Genomic DNA, 21,301 nt, shown 5'->3' with positions numbered 1-21,301 from the left:
GGACCCGACCCAAATCCGTTTGTCCCGGGGGGTACCGCATCACCTCCCGCAAGGGACCCGGCGGCACCGCCCGCTACCCTCAGCGCCCCTTCCCCCCCCGCCCGGCACCCGCTGTTGGTAAATGGAAGAGCAGCCCCCCCAGCCCCTGCCCATCCCATCCCCTCCTTCCCTTCCCTCCCCGCCCTCCCGTGCCCGGTTCCGCGTCCCCGCTCCACCGGGCCGAGCACCCAAAGTATCGCGGGAGCCGAGCGCTGCCCGCCCCGCAACAGCCATTGGGGGCGGTGCGGCTGAGGCTGACACCCACCCGGGGGCTGACACCCACCCGAGGCTAACACCCACCCGACGCCTGACACCCATCCAGGGGCTGACACCCACCCGAAGCTGACACCCACCCGACGCCTGACACCCACCCGGGGGCTGACACCCGCCGGCGCATCCCCGCGCATCCCCGCGCATCCCGGCCGCGCCCCGGGGCTGCCGTCCCGCCTCGGCTCGGCGGCCATGAGGAGGAGGAGGGGGGCGGAGGGGCCGCGCTCTGCCCCGGGCGGGCGACGGCGCAGCTGAACGCGGGGCCGGAGGCGCCGCTGCGGGGCTCGGCGTCCCGCATCAGGTGAGCGGGGGGAAGCCGGGCAGGGGCGGGACGCGGGTGCCGAGCTGAGGGGGCAAGGGGGGGAAGAATCGGACCCCTCGCCTCATCCCCGGTTCGGTTCTCAACTTTCAGGGAGCCGCGGGCGAGGCGCCCTCCTGAGAACGCGGGGACGGAGGGGATGTGGGGGCTGCCCGGGACCCGGGGGGGATCTGCTCCTGGTACCGGGGTGCCCTCCAGGAATCGGTGGGATCTGCTGCCGGCACCGGGGTGCTCCCCAGGAACCGGTGGGATCTGCTGCCGGCACCGGGGTGCTCCCCAGGAACCGGTGGGATCTGCTGCTGGTACTCTGCTGCCGGGAGGAGCTAGCAGAGTACCGGGGGGATCCGCAGCTGGTACCGCAGGTGCTCCTCAGACAGGCAGTGTGGGGATGGATCTGCCGCTGGTACCGGGAATGCTGCCGGGGAGCTGCTACCGGTACCGGGTGAGGCGCTTGAGGGATGAAGCTGCCTTTATCCCATTGCCGCTGCCGGTTCCAGGTGGGTTTTTAGGGAACGGGGAGCTCATTAGGTTTCGGAGCCGGGCTGGGGGTGTGTGAGGAGCCCTGGGTCAGCCTCAGCCCTGCCGAGCTCGGGTCCCTCCGGAGCTGCCGCTGCCTCCACTCGGGACGTGGCGAGGGAAGATGTGGGTGCAGCGGGAGATGGGAGCCGCGGGGTGTTTGCGGTAGAGACGGAATAACGTTTTGGGGCTGTGCATTTCATCTGCCGGTTTCCAAGCCCTCTGGAAGTCCCTCAGCCGGGTTTATTCCGGGTTTTCCCCGGGCTGGATCCCCTCCCGCAGGCTGCCGAGCGCCGCCGGGGCTTTGCTGGCCGCTTGTGTTCGTGTCGGGTGGTTGTAAATTGCTAAAAACTCGGTGTAAATGAGTCTGGGCACAGCTGGGCTGGAGCTCGGGTTTTGTTGGGTTTTTTGTTGTTTTTTTCTTTGGCACGTTATGAAGTTAGGATGTCATGTGTTCTCCCAGGAATCGGGTAAGAACTTCTTCCGAGCTAACAGAAAATAAATTGTATTTTACGGCTTTTCAGAAGAGGTTGTAGCAATCTGAAACAGTAAAGAAAAAAAGCCGAGCTGCTAGAGCTGCCTTTATTTCTTTCTTGTTGCAAAACGCGAATGGGCTCAATGGGTGGCTGGAAATAGTAAGAGAAAGGATTAATGAGAGATTAAGAATTATGCAGAGGAAAACAAGAAGCAAAGATTATTTCAGCTGGTTGGTGGCTCCTGGGCTTTGAGGAAAGAAATGAGGCCTTAAAGCTTGTACTGTTTTTCAAGTCGTCTTTTGGTTTTGTTTTGTTTTCTTTTAAATTTCCCTGTGTCAGTGCCCTTGGTTGGTAGCACAGTGGTTACTGGAGAGCTTGATCTGTGTTCAGCAGTGAAACCATGCAAAGGCTAATGAGGACAGCTAAAAAAATCGGCTGTAACTCGAGAAGCTCTGCTTTCTATTTGGAGAATTTTTTAAGCTAAGGTTGTTACTACAAACCCTCCAGGATTTATTTCTTTATTTCTTTTTCTTGCTGTGGTTTTGGTGGCAGGAAAGGGAGAGCCTGTAACATGGCAGAGCTTTGGGTTCCCCTCGGGGTTAGTTCTTTAGGGCACTGAAAAAAAAAAAACCCAACCAAACAACAAACCACACTCTGATTCCTCCTGGATGTTTATGAAGCACTGGTAGATCTGTTCCCACCATCCCTACCCCAAACCCCCTGTTGGGATGAGAGAAGAAGCTGTGAAAAACATCCCTTGTACACCACAGAGAAACTTGTGAGCATGTTATATCTGGGGATGTGCAGAACCTGGCTGTGCTACTCTCCTTGTAATGCTGAGTGCAGTTGGTTTGGGTTGAAGCAAAATACAGGAGAGAATTACCTAACCCTGCTGTCAGGAAAAAATAGGGCTGAGGCAGAAAACCAGAGTCACTGGGAAATAAGAAACTAGGAAACCTTGTAATATTTTTCTATGTAAGACACAATTCTAGTGGGTTTTGTACATCAACAGATGAACTCAAGAAGATACTTCTCCTCAAAGTGTGGGAGAATTGAGTTCCATTTGGCTGTACATCACTTCTATGAACAGAGGAAAAAATGATATTTTTTTTTTTAATCCATTGTGGTGAGAGCTGTGCACTTTTAAAATAAACCTGCTTTTTTTTTTTTTTTTTTTTTTTTCCAAAAGTTTGAGTCCAGTTAATAAAAAAAATAAGATTGGACAGTGCATACTGTACTGCTTCTGTGCTGAATTTTAAGTTAGGTTATGATGTAACGACTTAGTGGTTGTCAAAAATGGCCTTTTTTTAAATTCACAGACCATGCTTATTCCAGGAGTGCTCTGTTGGAACCTGAGGAAGTGAGGGGCTTCTCCTTTCCCAGGGTCACAAAGGAATTGCTTTGGTTTTGGTGTGCAGGGAAAAGCAACCAGCAGGTCAGTGGCTGCACGGGGCAGATGAAATCCAGGTTTTGCAGGGCTGTGTCCTGTGTCCTGTCCTCCCAGCTTGCTGTGATCCTCACCTGGGAGCTGGGCAGTGCTGCTGGGCTCTGTGTCCTGCCCTGGCCTCCACCTCCATGTGGACAGGCATCCATCCAGGAGAGCAGGGCCCTTTTTTTGGGATGTGACAATGGGAAAGAGGCTCTCTGGCAAGGAGGACTTGTGCAGGAGACTGCAGTGCTCGTTTCTTTGGGGATGCCCTGGTTCCAGGTGTTTAAAACGTGGGGTTTGTGGGATTGTCTTCACACACACAAATATCTGGGATCAGCAGGACTGGTGCAGTGGGAGTGCAGAGTTATTTTTCAGTGTTTGATGTGGGATGGTTGGTGGCATCCCATCTTGTCACAGGCTCACGTGGGGATCCTCTGGTACACGGGTGCAGCTGCTCGGGCTGTGTTCTTCCCCAGAAACTTGTTCCAGGGCTTTTCCCCAGGTCCTTGTGTCCCTGCCTGGCTTGCTCCACCTTCTTCTTCTGGTTTGAAGAGCTAAAAAGCTGATCCTGGGTGGGATCTCTTTGTTCCTCAGCACCGGTGGAGCACTTGTTAGTTTTTAACTGGGTTGGTGTGTGGGAGATCACCCACCAGCTGGAACCAGAACAAGTAGAGTCAAATTATTCTGCTGACAGCTGGAGAGAGGTGGTGCAAGGGGGCAGAGGAGATGCCAGGTGAGGAGGAACCTGAGCACTGACCCAAATCCCCTGATTTCACATCTGTCAGGAGATGATGGGCTGTGCTCTGGGGGAAGAATGTGGGAAAAGGAAGCAGAAAAAGGACTTGACACTTCTTGCAGGGCATTCTGAGGCTGCCTTCTGAGCCTTGGGTATCGTGGCTATGCTCATATTCTTTTAGGTTTTGTTTTGTTTTGTTTTTTTTAAGGCTGGCTTTACATTTTTGGTGCTTTGTGCCAACACATGGGTAGGAACAGCCTGTGTAGGTTAGTACAAGCCTGAAGGTGTGGGCTTTAAAGGAGGGAGGAAACCCAGATAAATTCTTCACAAATTTGCCATCATTTGCAAGGCAGCTGCCTTACAGTGTGTGGCAGCTCTGGCCAAAAAAAAAAAAAACCCAAAAAAAAAAAAACCAAACCAAAAAACCACTTTTCTTGTCTGGATGCTGGGGATGTGGTGTTTGAGGTGTGGATGCTGGGAGCAACTGGTGCTGGTCATGGCCTGACTGGGCTGAGCAAAGCAACAGAAAATAAAGGGCAGGCTCCAGTTACACAGGAGGTTGGTTAGAGGAATTAATTCATCTTTTCCACTTTAATTTCTGACTCATGGAAATGCATTTTGAAATGAAGAATAGGCCTATTTTTAAATGTCAAGCAGCCTATTTCAGGAAAGGAGAGAGGAGGAGAAACTAATTCTTAAAACATGAAACACTGGATAGCTGTAACTAGAGGTACCTGATACTTTTTTTTCTTTCCTTATTTTTTTTTTTTTCTTCTCACTAAATGCTAAAGAGCTTCCTGTATTGATCTCAGAGATTGACAGTTCTAGCATTAAAAGTTTTTTTCAAGTAGCTGCACATGAATTAATAAACTGCTTATGGTATTAAATGATGATTCGTGGGTTTTGCAGAGTGCAGGATAATTATGGGTTGGTTAGGTCCAGCTACTAACAAGATTTTTGTAGTCAAAGTATTTTAAATTTATTTATTTTATTTATTTTTATTTTAATTTATTTATTTTAGGTTTATTTATTTTAGGTTTATTTATTTTATGTTTATTTATTTAAAAATAAAGGTACACCTTAGGGTTGCAACCTTCACACTTTTTAAAGCAACGTTGCCTTTTCAGATCTTTAATCATAGATGCTCTTGGAGCAAATCTGATAAATTTAACTTCTAATGCAACGTAGCACATGTGCCCAAGGCTCAAGCAGTGGACTTTGGAGTGTTAGAGCATATTTAGTTAGATCCTATTCCAGGACAGCATGGATGCAGTGATGTTTTGATGGAATTTTGTCACTTTCCTCTGGCTCATTGCCATTCAGTGCAGCACTGCCTGTGCTGGACTCGGCTTCTGCAGCAGAGATTGGCAAAAAAAAAAAAAAAAAAAAAAAAAAAAAAAGCCAAATCTTTCTGTGGTTGGCTCTTAAATATTGTTGTTGTCTGGTTTTATCCTGCAGCTCCAGTGAGTCAGAGGAAAGCCAGGAGGAACAGTCCTGTTCCTCCTGTGATTTATTAGAGGTGAAGGTTGGAGGGATTAGGTTTCAGCTGAGCTGAGCTCGGGTCTGCCTTCCTTAGGTGGGAAAAAGACACCTGTGATTGCTCTTTCTGCTGGGGATCCCTCCCAGCAAACTTCTCTCTGGTTGCTCTTCAGGTGACCCCCTGATGCCAGCTCCAGGTGCAGCTCTGAAGGGCTGAAGCTCCTTCACTGGGGGCTCTGTGGATGCTTTTACTACTGAGCTGCATTAATTTTAATTTTTATTTATTTAACTCAAGGGTTCTGCCCCCGTTCCAAGTGCAGTGTTCCTTAATGTGTGCATCACTCGGGTCTCAGGTGTTTCATTACACCAAGGGCTTGTTCCCAGCAGTGATTTCCCTGAATTACCCAGTTCATGCAGTGATCTGGTGTTCTCCTGTGGTCAGTATCACAACAGCACCCATGGCCAGCCCAGCTTCCTATTCCACTGCCTGCAGCCTGGATTCTTCCAAGAGTGTTTGAGAGGAGCCCTTGGCAGGCTGTGAGTTTGAGTGGCTTGCAAACACCCAGAGATGTCAGGCAGGATCCACCTCGGTGCTGAGGTGTTAAGTTGCATGTGTTAAAGCAGTGATCTACATGACAAAGAACAGATCTGCTAGAAAAATGCAGCATGCCAGAAATAATGGAAAGGCAGGAAGTTGCCTCTGGAATCAGAGCAGGAATGTGACTCCATCCCCTTGCTGAGATTTCTGCTGCCCCTGCCACCTGAAAGGTCACCCCGGGCACTCTGCTGCCCCCTCCTCCAGGAGCAGAATTTTTTTCCCCATAGGAGTTTAGGAGGATGGAGAGGGAGAGAGGAGGAGCTGTGTTTGTGGTTTGGGGCTCTGGGGGTGCTGGGGGAACAGCCCCTGTGGCAGGGTGCAGCTGGGAATTCAGGATGCAGGAGCTCCCTGGGAATTCAGGATGAAGCAGGGAATTCAGGATGGGACTCTCTGGCAGCAGAGGGAAGGGAGATCCCATAACCCTGGGAGCAAGCCCCAGAGCTCCCTGCTGCCTGCAGAGCCAGGGACTGATGTCTGGGGGGCTGGATGGAAAGCAGGGGCTCTGGGCAGAGTCTGGTACCCAGGGGAGCAGCCCCCCCGTTGCTAGGCAACAGCTGCCTGATGCTGCACCACAGCAGGCTGTAGCTGCATGCAGATGTGAGCACATCTGGCAAAGGAAGGAGGTGCAGCGTGGCTCCTCACCCCCCCTGCTTGTCCCTTTAATCCCTGGCAGGTGAAGCTGGGGTTTTACCAGGCCCTGGCTCCTGCAGGCACTTCTGCAGCTGACGTTGGGATCAGTGTTGGCCTGAAAAAGGGTGTTCAGCCCTGTTTGGGATTTCCTTCCCTAAGAACTCGTCTGTTTGGGTGTGAAACAGAATTTGCAGTTTGGATCCTTGCTGAAGCTGAGCACCCAGGCATGGGTGGCCAGCTCTGGTGTTACTGGGGCTCTGGCACCAGTTGCTGTGCACAAGCTGCAGGTCTGGGAGATCAGACAGAGGTCAGGGTGGTTTTGATATTTATTGATAAGATGTAGTCACAGTTCTAGGATGTAAATGGACTGTGGGGCCCTAACTGTGCTTCTATATTAAAGCAGTAAAAGTGCTGAGTGGTGGATCAGGCAATTCTCCTGCTTTTCTTTGGAGGAACTTCTGTCAACAGTTTATTTCTGTCTCACCCAAGGATTAGGACACTTAATTCATGCTGAGTCCTAAGAGTGGCAGCAGATTAAGGGGCCATTTGGGGCTGTGCTTCTAGTGATTTACAGAAAGTGGCCATTTGAGAATGTGTGATGATAAAAAAACTTCACTTTCTTCTGCATTTAGATTGTACATGCAGTGCTTCAAATGCTGCAGTCTTGGGCTTCCTCTAACTCCTGCCCCCACCTTAGGGTTGCAGCCTTCATACTTTTTAAAGCAAGTTTGCCTTTTCAGACCTTTAATCACAGATGCTCTTGGAGCAAATCTGATAGATTTAGCTTCTATTAAATTTAACTTCTATTCTTTGCAGCATAAATTTATGCTGCAATTTATGGCTTGTAAGCCTGGGATTGTCTCACTGACAAAGCACAAAACCAAGAAGCAGCTGGGGGGAACTCTTGGTCTCTGAAAACCAGGTGGATGCTCCTGGAAGGAGCCCAGCTCAAGGCCATGGACAGGCACGTCACAAAAAGCCAGGTTCAGGGCTTAGCAGAGGTGTTACTCCAGGCAGAAGCTTCCAGTTAACACCTTAGATAACATTTATTTTATGTGCAGCACACTTTGGAGTTTTGCTGCTTTTAACCCATGAAGTCCCAGGAGGCGAAGGTGCTGCTGGTCCCTGAGCAGAGCTCTCTCCTGGGTGTAAGTTCTCTCCTGGGTGTAAGGCTTGAGGAGCATCTCCTGGGACAGAGCTCTGGGGAGGGGATGCTCCTCCTGCCAGGGAGGTGTTGGAGCAGAGGGAGGGGGCAGGGACCTGGAGGCTTTTGTGGGCACTGCCTGTCAGGTTTCAGAGGGGGGAACTCCAGGAGCATCACCAGAGCAGCAGGACTGGGGAATGCTTTTCAGAGTCTCAGTCTGAGCTCCTGTTGTTTCTACAGAGGAGATAATACTTTTATTTTATTATTTTTATTTTATTTTATTTTATTTTATTTTATATTTTATTTTACTTTACTTTACTTTACTTTACTTTATTTTACTTTACTTTATTTTACTTTACTTTACTTTACTTTACTTTACTTTACTTTACTTTATTTTACTTTACTTTATTTTACTTTACTTTATTTTACTTTACTTTACTTTACTTTACTTTATTTTACTTTACTTTATTTTACTTTACTTTACTTTACTTTACTTTACTTTACTTTACTTTATTTTACTTTACTTTATTTTACTTTACTTTATTTTACTTTACTTTATTTTACTTTACTTTACTTTACTTTACTTTATTTTACTTTACTTTATTTTACTTTACTTTATTTTACTTTACTTTATTTTACTTACTTTATTTTACTTTACTTTATTTTACTTTACTTTATTTTACTTTATTTTACTTTACTTTACTTTATTTTACTTTACTTTATTTTACTTTACTTTATTTTACTTTACTTTATTTTACTTTACTTTATTTTACTTTACTTTATTTTACTTTACTTTATTTTACTTTACTTTATTTTACTTTACTTTATTTTACTTTACTTTATTTTACTTTATTTTACTTTATTTTACTTTACTTTACTTTACTTTACTTTACTTTACTTTACTTTACTTTACTTTACTTTACTTTACTTTACTTTACTTTACTTTACTTTACTTTATTTTACTTTATTTTACTTTACTTTATTTTACTTTACTTTATTTTACTTTACTTTATTTTACTTTACTTTATTTTACTTTACTTTATTTTACTTTACTTTATTTTACTTTACTTTATTTTACTTTACTTTATTTTACTTTACTTTATTTTACTTTACTTTATTTTACTTTACTTTACTTTACTTTACTTTACTTTACTTTATTTTACTTTACTTTATTTTACTTTACTTTATTTTACTTTACTTTATTTTATTTTACTTTTAAATCCCCCAGAGGTATGGCGAAATTGAATTAAAAGCTTTTGAGGCAACTGTGTCCAGTGCTGATGACGAATGCCAAGGCTTTGAGCCCCTGAGAAAATTAAATATTGTTCATTCTGTGCCTGGCTTGGCTGGTGTGAAACAAACAGGGCATGGGGCTGTCTGGTGAGTTACAAGAAGAAACACCCAACAATTGTGCTGTGCTGTGTGCTCTGCAGAGGGGCTGCCTGGGTTGGTTTTTTTTTTCTTTCTTTTCTTTTTTTAGTCCATGAGAAAGACAAGTCAAGGTTCTGCAGCTCTCTAAAATTCTGCCAGCTTTTCAGAGCCTGGATTTGCAACCTCCAGAACATTCCCTTAGCCCAGCGTTTTATTGTGGCAATTTTAGGAGAAGCTGGCAGTGCAGATGATTTCTAAATTTGCATCCTGATTCCTATCACAAACCCCTGCTTTTATTGCTTCTCACCCTGCCAAACTGCAGGATTTTGGAGCAGGAATTTCCCCAATGTAGTTGCTGGGAGGTGCTGTGTTTAAATTAGCTTCACTCTTAGAAGTGGTAGCTCAAAACTGCTGCAGTTACTTTCCTCCTCGCCTGAAAACCTTGGTGTGCAGAATTTTAGTTAAAATCCCTATTTTTTAAGGGGCTCCTGGGGGCTGGAGGGGGGAGTTGGGTTACAGGAATAGGTGGATGGGTTGGGAAGGGTTCTTCCCAGTCCTGGCTGGGGGTGACCAGGCTGTGTCTGGGCTGTTTGCATCCCACCTGCCCACAGCGCCTGCAGGGTCACAGCTTCAAAGAGAAAGATTTTAAAAAATAAAATAAAACCCAACCCAAACCGTTCTGTTTTGGGTATTTTAGTGTTTTTGCTGTTGTTGTTTGTTTTTTCCTTTTTTTTGTTGTTGTTTCCTTTTTTCCTTTTTTTTCCTTTTTTTTTTCTCTTTTTTACCCTTTTCTTTCCCTTCTGTCTTTCCCTTCTGTCTTTCCCTTCTGTCTGTCTTTCCCTTCTGTCTTTCTTTCCCTTCTGTCTTTCTTTCCCTTCTGTCTTTCTTTCCCTTCTGTCTTTCTTTCCCTTCTGTCTTTCTTTCCCTTCTGTCTTTCTTTCCCTTCTGTCTTTCTTTCCCTTCTGTCTTTCTTTCCCTTCTGTCTTTCTTTCCCTTCTGTCTTTCTTTCCCTTCTGTCTTTCTTTCCCTTCTGTCTTTCTTTCCCTTCTGTCTTTCTTTCCCTTCTCTTTCTTTCCCTTCTGTCTTTCTTTCCCTTCTGTCTTTCTTTCCCTTCTGTCTTTCTTTCCCTTCTGTCTTTCTTTCCCTTCTGTCTTTCTTTCCCTTCTGTCTTTCTTTCCCTTCTGTCTTTCTTTCCCTTCTGTCTTTCTTTCCCTTCTGTCTTTCTTTCCCTTCTGTCTTTCTTTCCCTTCTGTCTTTCTTTCCCTTCTGTCTTTCTTTCCCTTCTGTCTTTCTTTCCCTTCTGTCTTTCTTTCCCTTCTGTCTTTCTTTCCCTTCTTTCTTTCCCTTCTTTCTTTCCCTTCTTTTTTTTCCTTTTTTTTTCCCCAATCCAACCCAGCCATTTGATTACAGAAAAAAAAGCTCAGTTATCCTGTCTTGGTGAGCTGTGTGCACCCATTTGCAATTCAGTGTGCACGAATTCTTGCTTATTTTATTTGCTCAAATAAACCCAAACTGAAACATAAGCTGACCTGAGGATCATTTGTGCTGAGGTTAAATGGAGCCTTGGAGATCACTGCTGTAAAAAAAGAAGTTTCCCATCATTGCTGCCAACTTCCCAACAGGTTGCAGGAGCTCCTGGGCAGGCAATTTGTCCAAAGATTGCTCAGCTCTGGGAAAAGCAGATTTTTTTCCCTTTGTCCCTCGGTGGCTGCTGCCCTGCTGGGGTTTGCTCACTCAGATTACAAGGAGAACTGATGGAGAAAGAAAAACCTGTATTATTAAAAGCTGGGGGAGGAAGTGCCTTTGGATCTCAGCTGGTGCTGAACAAAAAACTCTTCTGCTCAGCACTAGAAAAGCCAAATGCAGCCACCATGGAGACAGAGCCTGGGGGGGCAGCACTCACACTCCAGCTCTTTTCTCCTTTTTTTTTTTTTTTTTTTTTTTTTTTTTCCTAATAGAGATCTCTGGTAACTTGTTATTTCTTTGTCAGTTTCTCCCTGTAATTGACCTGTTCCTGGTGACTGGCATGAAAATGGATTGTGCTCACCTGAAACCCATCTCCCTGCAACGTTCCATCAGCTGCCTGGGATCCCTTAGCAAGGAAAAGAGCTGCTGGCTGTGTTTATAGTTAAGACAGATTGAAAACTGGTAACACAGTAAAACAGCACTTCCAGAATAATTTGAAAAACTGTATTAGAATCATGCCATCTCTTTTTTTTTTTTTTTTCTTTTTTTTTCCCCAGAACTAAAATAGAGAAGCGTTATGTATAAATTTACCTCTAATTAATGTGGGTCGGATAAAATGTCAAGAACACTTATGAGAGCTGCTTTTTTTTTTTTTTTTTTTTTTTTTTTTCTAAATTATAGGGAACTTTGTGTTCTGGAAGAGGCAGCCAAGCAATAAGGGTTCTGCTTGTTCTCTTTTCCAGGCACTTGGGAAGTTCTGCAGAGGCTCAGTGGAGCTTGGGGAGCATGGCTGAAGCAGAGCTCCCAGCCTTGGGGGGGGATGCAGCTCCTCAGGGTAAGTGCCAGGTTTTCTTTACATGCATCCAACATCCAGGAATGTTTGGGGGGTGGGTGTGGGGGTCTCATCTCGAGCTTCTGTTGCCCACAGTGCTGCAGGCAGGAGCCCAGACGTGACAGTGAGTGGCAGCAAGGTGAGGGAAGAACTTTCCTGCAAGAATAATAATATTAATAATTTCTTTTTAGTGGTCAGAGGCCATATTTGGCATTACAGAGAGGTTATTTGAGGGTAATGAACATTTCAGATTTCTGCCTGTTAGCATCTCTGGTGTTCACTGGGCTGATGAGGATGGGGTGGAACTCTCAGCACTGCTCTCTGGGCCTTTTGGGGAGTGTTGGTGAATGTCTGTTACAGGGTGTTATAAATATTCCCTCTGTTTGTAAAGGAAGGGAAGTTGTGTGGTCTGTCCATGGGGTCTGCAGGTCAGAATGGTTGTTGTTCACAGAGGGATGGTGGGAAACCTGCCCAGGTGGCCAAGAAGGCCAATGGCATCCTGGGCTGGCTCAGGAACAGCGTGGCCAGCAGGTCCAGGGAAGGGATTCTGCCCCTGTGCTCAGCCCTGGGGAGGCCACAGCTTGAGTCCTGTGTCCAGTTCTGGGCCCCTCAGCTCAGGAAGGAGATTGAGGTGCTGGAGCAGGTCCAAAGGAGGCAACTGGGCTGGGGAAGGGATCCAGCACAAGTCCTATGAGGAGAGGCTAAGGGAGCTGGGGGTGTTGAGGCTGGAGAAGAGGAGGCTCAGGGGAGACCTCATCACTCTCTCCAACTCCCTGAAAGGAGGTTGGAGCCAGGGGGGGGTTGGGCTCTTTTCCCAGGCAACTCTCAGCAAGACAAGAGGGCACAAGAGGTCTCAAGTTGTGCCAGGGGAGGTTTAGGTTGGACATTAGAAAGAATTTCTTTCTGGAGAGGGTGCTCAGGCATTGGAATGGGCTGCCCAGGGAAGGGGTGGATTCTCCATCCCTGGAGATATTTCCAAAGAGCCTGGATGTGGCACTCAGTGCCATGGGCTGGGAACCACGGGGGGAGTGGAGCAAGGGTTGGACTTGATGAGCTCTGAGGTCCCTTCCAACCCAGCCCATTCTAGGATTCTGTGATTCTATGAAGCAGAAAATAAAGCTATGTGGGAAGAAGCTGACACTTGACACATCCCCCCACTGCACTTTTTAGTGGGTACCTGTATTTTTTTTGCTTCAGAGTGTCTGTGCTTGCTGATGGATGTGCTGCAGGGTCTAACCCAGACGTGTTTCCCTCTGCTTCCAGTGGGATGCTTCTCCCTGCTTCCTTGTGGGGTTTTCCCTGTGGGATTCTGATCCATCCCAGCAGCTGCTGCCTTTCCTCAGCCTCTGAGCTGGAACCCGGGTCAAGCAATGAGGAGATTTGTTTACTGCAAGGTGGTTCTGGCCACTTCTCTCATGTGGGTGCTGGTGGATGTCTTCTTACTCCTCTACTTCAGTGAATGTAATAAATGTGATGACAAGAAAGAGAGGTCTCTGCTGCCTGCTCTGAGGGGTAAGTGCCACGTCCAAGATGTCTTTGAAGGTCACAGATGATTTTTTTTAAAAGTATTTGGTCTTGTATATATATATCTCTTTACTTTCTAAATCATTTTCCCAATTCAAACAGACAAAATAGCAGGCTCTGAAGTACTTGGTTTCTGTAGTGCTTTAGTGGTTTCTGAATTAGTTTCAGTTTTCTTAGCGTTTGACCTTTGTGCTAACAAAGCCCCAGTCTTGTCTTTTCTTCAGCAAAACGAATTCAAAATGCCTCCAATATGTGGAGGAGGAAAGCAAAGTAAATATATTAAGAACCTCTTATTTTCAGAAGTCATTTGACCTACAGGAGAATCGATGCTCTCTGAGTCTTCTGCCTTTTGTGAGAGGTGCTTACCTGGGAGGTTGCTTTTCAACTCTCAGCCCTGCTTGAAACAATCCTTGTAAAAACCCTGAAATTTCCTGAGCCATGTGAAAACAGGAGGCTCAGGCATTTAGCAGCTGGAGTAGAGCTTCTTGTCTCACTCCAAATATTTTAGCACTGGGGTTTTTTAAAGGGGAGGTGATGGGAACTGAGCCCTGACAGGAGCTGCAGGTTTTTGGGTTGGGAGCATCCCCATCCCAGAGCATCCTCATTCCCTGGATGCTGCCCAGCCCCAGCTGAGTCCTTGCAATGAGCTGGAGAGCAGCCTCATGGGACTGGGAATCTGTGGGAAACTCACAAGAAGAGGGAATAGAAATTCATGAAATACAGGTGGGTTTCCTTGTAGCTGTTCTGAAGGCATTTGGGCTCAGCAAATGGAGGGAAGATGCTCTGAATCCCTAATTGGATTGCAAGGAGATTAATTACAAGTAGTGCAGCTGTTTTTTTTAATGGTTGCTGCTGACAATAGACCAAAATTGTGTCTGATGCTGGTCCCCTTTTAATAAACACATAAATATATACATATATATATATATACACTCAACTACTGGTCCTTGGTTTTGTCCACAGCTTAAATAATTTTCATTCTTCTTCTTTTGAAAGAACTCTGAGGCCATGGGGCAGTGGAGCTGGTACCTTTGCAGTAATGGGAAATGAGCATCCCCTGCTGGGTTTGTCACCCCAAATGTATCTGGAAGGCTTCACTTTGACCTCCCAATCTTATAAAAAGCTACATGATGTTAAAAAATAAGAAAAAAAAAAAAAGGAGTGATTTGTCCAAACAAAAAGGACATTGCTTGTTGTCATCATGGGTTTTTTTCCTGTGTAGTTGAATTGCTGTATTTTTAAACAAATATTAGGCAAAGTTCTGGTGTATCTTGTATAAAACAACCTGTTTTACCTCTCCTGGAAAGTAACTGTAGCTGGTGTTTGAAGTATGCAGTGAAACTGTCTCAAAACTGGTTACATTTAGTGAAGTACCTTTAATTGGTTGCTTTTTTTTTTTTTTTTTTTTTTTTTTTTTTTTTTTTTTCCTGTGTGATTAGGTAATTTGTAAAAAAAAAAATTAATATTAGGTTACTTGATTTCATTTGACCATTAACAGCTTCCAAGTCAATCTAAGCTTAAAAAAAATAAATGAATGTATAAACATATATCTGCCACCAGCATTCAAACTGAAAAGCAAATATCTGGAGCTTGCAAGAGTGAATTCACCTTTTTGACACTTTTTTTGACAGCCCAATGCTATGTAGTACTCGACTTTTATTTATTCCCTGTTGCATCTGAGTGCTGGAAATGATTTTTTTGTTTGTACATCCAGGCTGCTGAGCTCTGCATGCTGGGCCTCTTCCAAAGAGCTGAAGTTTTCTGCACAAAAATTCTGAAAGCAGAGCTGCTGCTTCTTGCTCTTAGCTTGGGAAACAGAGCTAAGATATTGAATAAATAACATTATTCCTACTTTAAAGCCTGGTGAAAGAAATTCTGAGCCTGTTGCTACAGAACAAATGTCCTGTGTGATCCCAGGGCAGTATTTGATGATAATAATTCTTACAGAATTGTGTATGTCATTGTTTGGGGACACTGGTCCAGTTTTATTGGAAATTGATTGAATGTCTTTTTTTGGGGAGATGATTGAAGTTCCAGAAGGCTTCTGCCTCAGAGAACAAAATGAGAAGAAGCAGAGTTTTTATCCTTAAGTTTTTGAGTGGTTTTCTAAAAGGTGGGGAAGGGGAACAAAAAAAAGGCAATACTGAAGGATTTAAATCCTGTCCTACATGGGCACCTCTGCTCTGCTTGGTGACATAAATGACAATTCCTGTTAGGAAGCACTGAGCATTCTCATTTTAAAAATCCATTTTTTTTTTTTAGGAAATCATTCTTTAGTAAATAGGCAATCTCATTTTTCTTAGCTACAATTGAAAGGTAACTTCACATCTGCTTTGGGGGGGTTGGGTTGAGACAGCCACAGCCTGGGAGGGCTGTACAGACCCCGTGGATGTGGTGTTGGGTGAAACTTCTCTTCCAGTCCACTGAAAAGTTAAACTACCTGACTTTTGGGGGTTTTTTTCCCCAATGTCCTGAGTGCTTCTTGCTGTATGTAATCCTACATGTTGCCATCTCAGTGTGTGGGTTTGAAAATAGAGGTAAAATCCAGAGCAATTTTTCACGTTGTTATAGAAATGTAGCAAAATATCTTCATTTATTGCTGCTGAATGTATGTTCTGGTGGAGTAATTAAAATTGTTTTTTTTTACAATTCCTTAGTTTACAGCCTGGCAGACTTTTAAAAGCACTTTCCAGGGAGTGCCATGGGTTATTAGGATGGAAATGAAGTGAAGCTTTTCTGCTGTGAAGCACCTGCACGGGTGCCATCACCTTTGTCTTCTTAATAGTGTATTTGTCAGTCTCTGAATACCTTTAATTGAGAAAGCAGATCATCTGTAAACATAAAAAACCAGCATAATTACAGAGTTTCCTCAAGGATATTTAAAAAAAAAAAAAAAAAGGTCACAACAAGGATCAATATACTGCTGGAAATTCAAATTGGAGCAGGTAGTCCAGTGTCTGGAGGCCCTTAATCCATCACCCTCCTCATTAATTAGGGAGGAAAGGATCCTGCTCGTGCAGGATGGTGTGAGGTGAGGTGGGAGAGGTGAACTTTGTGCCTTTTTTTTGGCTGTAATTATTGCATTTGGAGTGATTCCTGCAGGCAGCTGAGCTGTGGGGCTGCAGGCAGGGACAGCCCTGGCTGGAGCAGAGAATCATAGAATCATAGAATCATAGAATCATAGAATCCTAGGGGTTGGAAGGGACCTGGAAAGATCATCTAGTCCAACCCCCCCTGCCAGAGCAGGGCCCCCTAGAGCACATCCCCTAGGAACGTGTCCAGGTGGGGTTTGAATGTCTCCAGTGAAGGAGACTCCACAACCCCCCTGGGCAGCCTGTTCCAGGGCTCTGTCACCCTTACAGTAAAAAAATTCTTTCTGATATTCAACTTGAACCTCCTATGCTCCAATTTACACCCATTACCCCTTGTCCTATCACTGGTCACCACTGAGAAAAGCCTAACTCCATCTCCCTGACACTCACCCCTTACATATTTGAAAACATTGATGAGGTCACCCCTCAGTCTCCTTTTCTCCAAACTAAAGAGACCCAGCTCCCTCAGCCTTTCCTCACAAGGGAGATGTTCCACTCCCTTAATCATCTCAGTAGCTCTGCACTGGACTCTTTCAAGCACTTCCCTGTCCTTCTTGAACTGAGGGGCCCAGAACTGGACACAATACTCCAGGTGTGGCCTCACCAATGCAGAATAGAGGGGGAGGAGAACCTCTCTTGACCTACTAACCACCCCCTTTCTAATGCACCCCAGGATGCCATTGGCCTTCTTGGCCACAAGGGCACATTGCTGGCTCATGGGCATCTTCTTGTCTACCAGGACCCCCAGGTCTCTTTCACCTACACTGCTCTCCAGCAGCTCAGCCCCCAACCTATACTGGGACATCGTGTTGTTCTTCCCCAAATGCAAAACTCTACACTTCCCCTTGTTGAATTTCATCGTGTTTCTCCCTGCCCAACTCTCCAGCCAGAGCTCTCCAACCCCTCTGTTCTTCCAGTGCCAAAGCTGAGCATCCCCAAAACAAGGAGGGAAATGTTCACCCCCTCTGGAACACTGCTAAATCCCAGGCTCCAGGGTTAGAGGGGGTCGTAGGAAGAAGGAATGGGGGTGTAAAAGCTGGAGACATGGTCCTCTTAGTGAGAAAATGCCTTGAGCTTTCTCATCACTGCTTCCCTTGGTGGTGGTAAATACTTTCTTAATAGCTCTATAATAATATATAACTATATAATATAACAATATAATATAACAATATAATATAACAATATAATATAACTATATAATATAACTATATAATATAACTATATAATATAACTATATAACTATATAATATAACAATATAATATAACAATATAATATAACAATATAATATAACTATATAATATAACTATATAATATAACAATATAATATAACAATATAATATAACAATATAATATAACAATATAATATAACTATATAATATAACTATATAATATAACTATATAATATAACTATATAATATAGCTATATAATATAACTATATAATATAACTATATAATATAACTATATAATATAACTACATAATATAATAATATAACAATATAATACTATAATTTATAACATTAACATATAATATTAATACGTAATATATAATATAAATATATAACATAATAAATATATATTTAAAATATAAAATAAATTAAAAATAAAATATATAATATAATATAATAATACAATAATAACATAATAAAATATAAATTCTATATAATATTTATAATATAATATTATAAATATTATCTATGATAACTCTATTATATATATACACTAACTCTCTTATATATATAATAAATCTAATTTATACATATATAAATATATATATAATAACTCTATAATAATAGCCCCTCCTCTGTGTTCTGCTCCCCTATGTGCTGCCCCTCCTGCAGCCCCAGGAAGCTCCAGACCATTGCTAAGCCAAGGCAGTTTGGCAGCCTGGCATCTCACCAAGTTGACTTTATTATTTTTTTCCACTAATTAAGGTCACTGTGAATGCCCAGCAGGTCTCTGGTCCCTTCCTGCAGGTCCTTACCCTGTCCCCCCCCCTCAGGGCACCATCCCTGGGGCCAGGGGGGGCTCTCAGCATCCCCAGGTCCTGTCCTGCCAGGAGGATGCTGAGAGAATCTTGATTTGTCTTGTCAGGAAGAACATGTCCTGGGGTCAGAGAGGTTTGGGTTTTTTTTTTCAGGGTGTTTTTTCTTCATTCATGGCTAAGGAATTTGGAATGGGAAGGAAAACCTCTGGTCTTTAATATCAGGTTCAAATCTGAGGGTTAAATTCAGTGTTTTCTCTCTGGAAAGGTGTCTTTGGAGACAGGTGGTGGTGGCAGTTTTCTGTCCAGAGTAAAAGTATAAAACATGAAGTGAGGATGGGGGAAAATAAACCATTGCTCCCTAAATAACACACTGGGAGGGAACGTGTGCTGTGATTGCAGCTGTAATTGTGAAAGGAAGGGTGATTAATTAAAAGGAGTGTACATGAGTAATGAGATGAAATTGTAATTCTGGGTGCTTGTCTGTGCCCTGTGGATGATGCTTTAAGTGCAGCTCTGTAATGGCTTTAGGTTTTTCACGGGGTGGTGACAAATCTTCAGCATTATTTTGGTGTCTCATGCTTTCATGCAGATTTTTGTCTCTGTTGTTCACTGTTTTCAGGTGCCACAAAAGTCATAAAATCAGTAGAAATTATGAATCTGCTCTCTGGAAGGAAACACAGTGTGTGAGGAAGGTTCTGTAATATATTAGTGGTTTTTTTTTTTTTTTTTTTATTTTAAAGAGAGAAGGTCTGTGTTATGATCATATAAAGCAGGTGAACAAAACATTTGGGTACTGTAATAGAAGTTTGGGGTTATGGCCAAGCTGAGAAAAGAAGGCATTCATTTGGGGAGTTTCCATGGCAACGTGTTTATCTCTCAGATTCCTGGCTGCACCGGGCTGGCTGCACTGACAGTGGCAGCAAATATTTCCAGTAGCCCAGTGGAGAGATGTAATTGCTGAGTGGGTACAGTCACTGGGATCTTGTCACACATTTGTTGACAAATAAAATGTAAAGTGCTGATTTGGATATTGTGACAACACATGAAGTTTATTTACAGAGCTTCATCACCCAGTTGAAGAATAAATCCCATTTCTGAAGCTTGAGGGGAAAGTAACAGAGCAGGCAGTGTCTCCTGATTGCAAACTTAACAAAATAAGCTAATAAATGGATAAATGGAGGCTGCCTTCCTGAGAGCTCTGGGGCTCCCTGCCTTGGCTCTACAAGCTCCAGGCAGAAAATCTCATGTTTTCCAGCATGCTGGGCTCACATCTGAGGGGGAATTGAGAGATACTTCCTACTGTAGGGATGCTCTTCTGTAATGTCCCCCCATTATTTAAATTTTTTTTTTTTTTTTGTGAGATATTTTAAATACAAGACATTAAAATAGTGGTTGCCAAGGTGTCCTGGCAGAGGGAAGGGCTGGTTTGTTGTGGCATGGGTACTGGTGAATGAGTCTCCAACTGGGGTCTGAGTCCTTTGGCAATGGTGTCTGTGGGTGGCAGGGATGTGCTCTGGCAGGAAGCAAGCAGGAATGCTGACAGCTAATAACCAACATTTGCTCTCCTTTGAAGAAGGGTTTAAAAAAAAAAACAAACAAACCCAGAAAGTCTCTCTCAGTGATTCCTGATCTGCTGAAAAGCACCCAGCCAGCTCTGCAGGGCCTGGCTGCTGCAGCCCAGCTGGTTCCCAAGCCATGCAGAGGTTATTGCTCCCAGTCCATCAGTCCCAGAGCCTGGCTGATTAAATTATTGGAGGTTCTCATCCTGACACATGGCAAATGTCACTGATTGTCACACACAGTGCTTTGCCATACAAGTGGAATAGGAAGGGAGTGGGGTTCTGCCAGCTCTCTGAGCTCCCTTGCAAGTCTGATGTCCCAGACCTTCCACATTTCTGTGTTGCTTTCCCAGTTATTATTGTGCAGGCTGGGTTTAGCTCAAGGTTTGCTGTTGAAGGTCTTTAACCAAACAAAACTAAATTTAAAAAATGAATCGTGGTGTAAGAGTGCACTTGTCCAGTGTGTAAATCCCCTGTTACACGGGTGCCAAACCCCACACGTGGCATCACACGTGGCACTACACAGATGGTTGAGCTCTAAAAGCTGCTGAAGCCAAAAATAAGGTGAAGGTTCTGCCCTCTCTCTCCTCCTTCTTTCTCTCCTGCCCAGTGAGAGGCTCTGTACCACCAGAAAGCTTTACCAATATTATTTTTTTTCCATTTTTTCTGTGCTGCTTAAGAGTTCAGTGGAGCAATTTGAGTTAAAAATTTGGCAAGGGAAAAAAAAAATGCTGATGTATGCAGTGTTTTGAAATATTGTTGGTAGCTCTGTGGCTGACATGAAGTAAAGTCTGTGATAGCTTTCCCAACAGTAGGAATATCTGTCAATCAGGGGTTGGTAGGAATGAACAATATTACCATTATTCTACTTCCCTGACATCCACATTACCTCCCTCATCTTCAGCATTTTTCTGTCTGAGCAAGTGTAGTGTCAGAAACCAACATGAAAATCCTGGGGATGCTGGTGAGGAAAACTTTTCCACATATTGACAAGTGTAAAGAACCCTGTGCTCGTTCTAATAAATCAATATAATTTAAAAACTCGGGTTTTCAGTATGAAAATGTGTCCCAGCATTTCTGTACCTCACCCAGTCCTGCTGCAGCACCTTCCTGTGTCACTGTGAGCTGAGCTGGGATTTCAGTTTCTGTGTGCAGGTACCAGGGGAGCTGGGGGTGGGTGCTGCAAACTGCACTCCTGGCTTCTTGGCAGTGAACACAGAAATATTGGAAGGTGTCAGGAGCACTTTCCATCTGTAGGAGCTGACAGACAAATGGCCTGGTGGTGACAAAAGGGAGATGATGTTGTCCCTTGCTGCCAGCAGCTGGGTGACTGCTAGGGGAGGTGCTGGGACTCCACTTTAAAGCCATCCAGAAACTTGGACTTCTCAGTCCCTGTGTTATTGGTTGAAATGTGAATTTTTTCAATTTTTTTTCTTAATACATTTGGAGTTTTATAATTATTCCTTTTGGCTTTTTGGTTGACGTTTGGGAAGGGAATTGTTGGAGTGAAAAGCTTACATAGGTGCATCCTGTATCCTAGAGGTATGAACAAGGTAAGATTTAAATGAGAGGAAGATAAATTGTTGGGGGTTTTGCCCTGTTTATTTTTTTCTCT

At 44.1% G+C, this 21,301-nt stretch overlaps 1 protein-coding gene across 2 annotated transcripts in view; it reads left to right on the top strand.

Moving 5' to 3' along the window:
• Nucleotides 1–297: 297 nt before the first annotated feature.
• Nucleotides 298–21,301, top strand: part of GALNT13 (polypeptide N-acetylgalactosaminyltransferase 13) — a 96,145-nt gene continuing 75,141 nt past the window's right edge. The window contains exons 1-3 of one of the 2 annotated variants that reach the window (XM_071746330.1): nucleotides 298–610; nucleotides 11,437–11,528; nucleotides 12,789–13,037. In XM_071746330.1, the coding sequence (XP_071602431.1) occupies nucleotides 12,896–13,037 (142 nt within the window). In that variant the 5' untranslated portion in view covers nucleotides 298–610; nucleotides 11,437–11,528; nucleotides 12,789–12,895. The remainder of the gene's footprint in view (nucleotides 611–11,436; nucleotides 11,529–12,788; nucleotides 13,038–21,301) is intronic. The other variant, XM_071746331.1, reaches the window with a different exon arrangement.

Source organism: Heliangelus exortis, chromosome 6 (assembly GCF_036169615.1).
Source record: "Heliangelus exortis chromosome 6, bHelExo1.hap1, whole genome shotgun sequence".
NCBI classification, from domain to species: domain Eukaryota; kingdom Metazoa; phylum Chordata; class Aves; order Apodiformes; family Trochilidae; genus Heliangelus; species Heliangelus exortis.
This window is presented reverse-complemented; position numbering and strand designations above follow the sequence as displayed.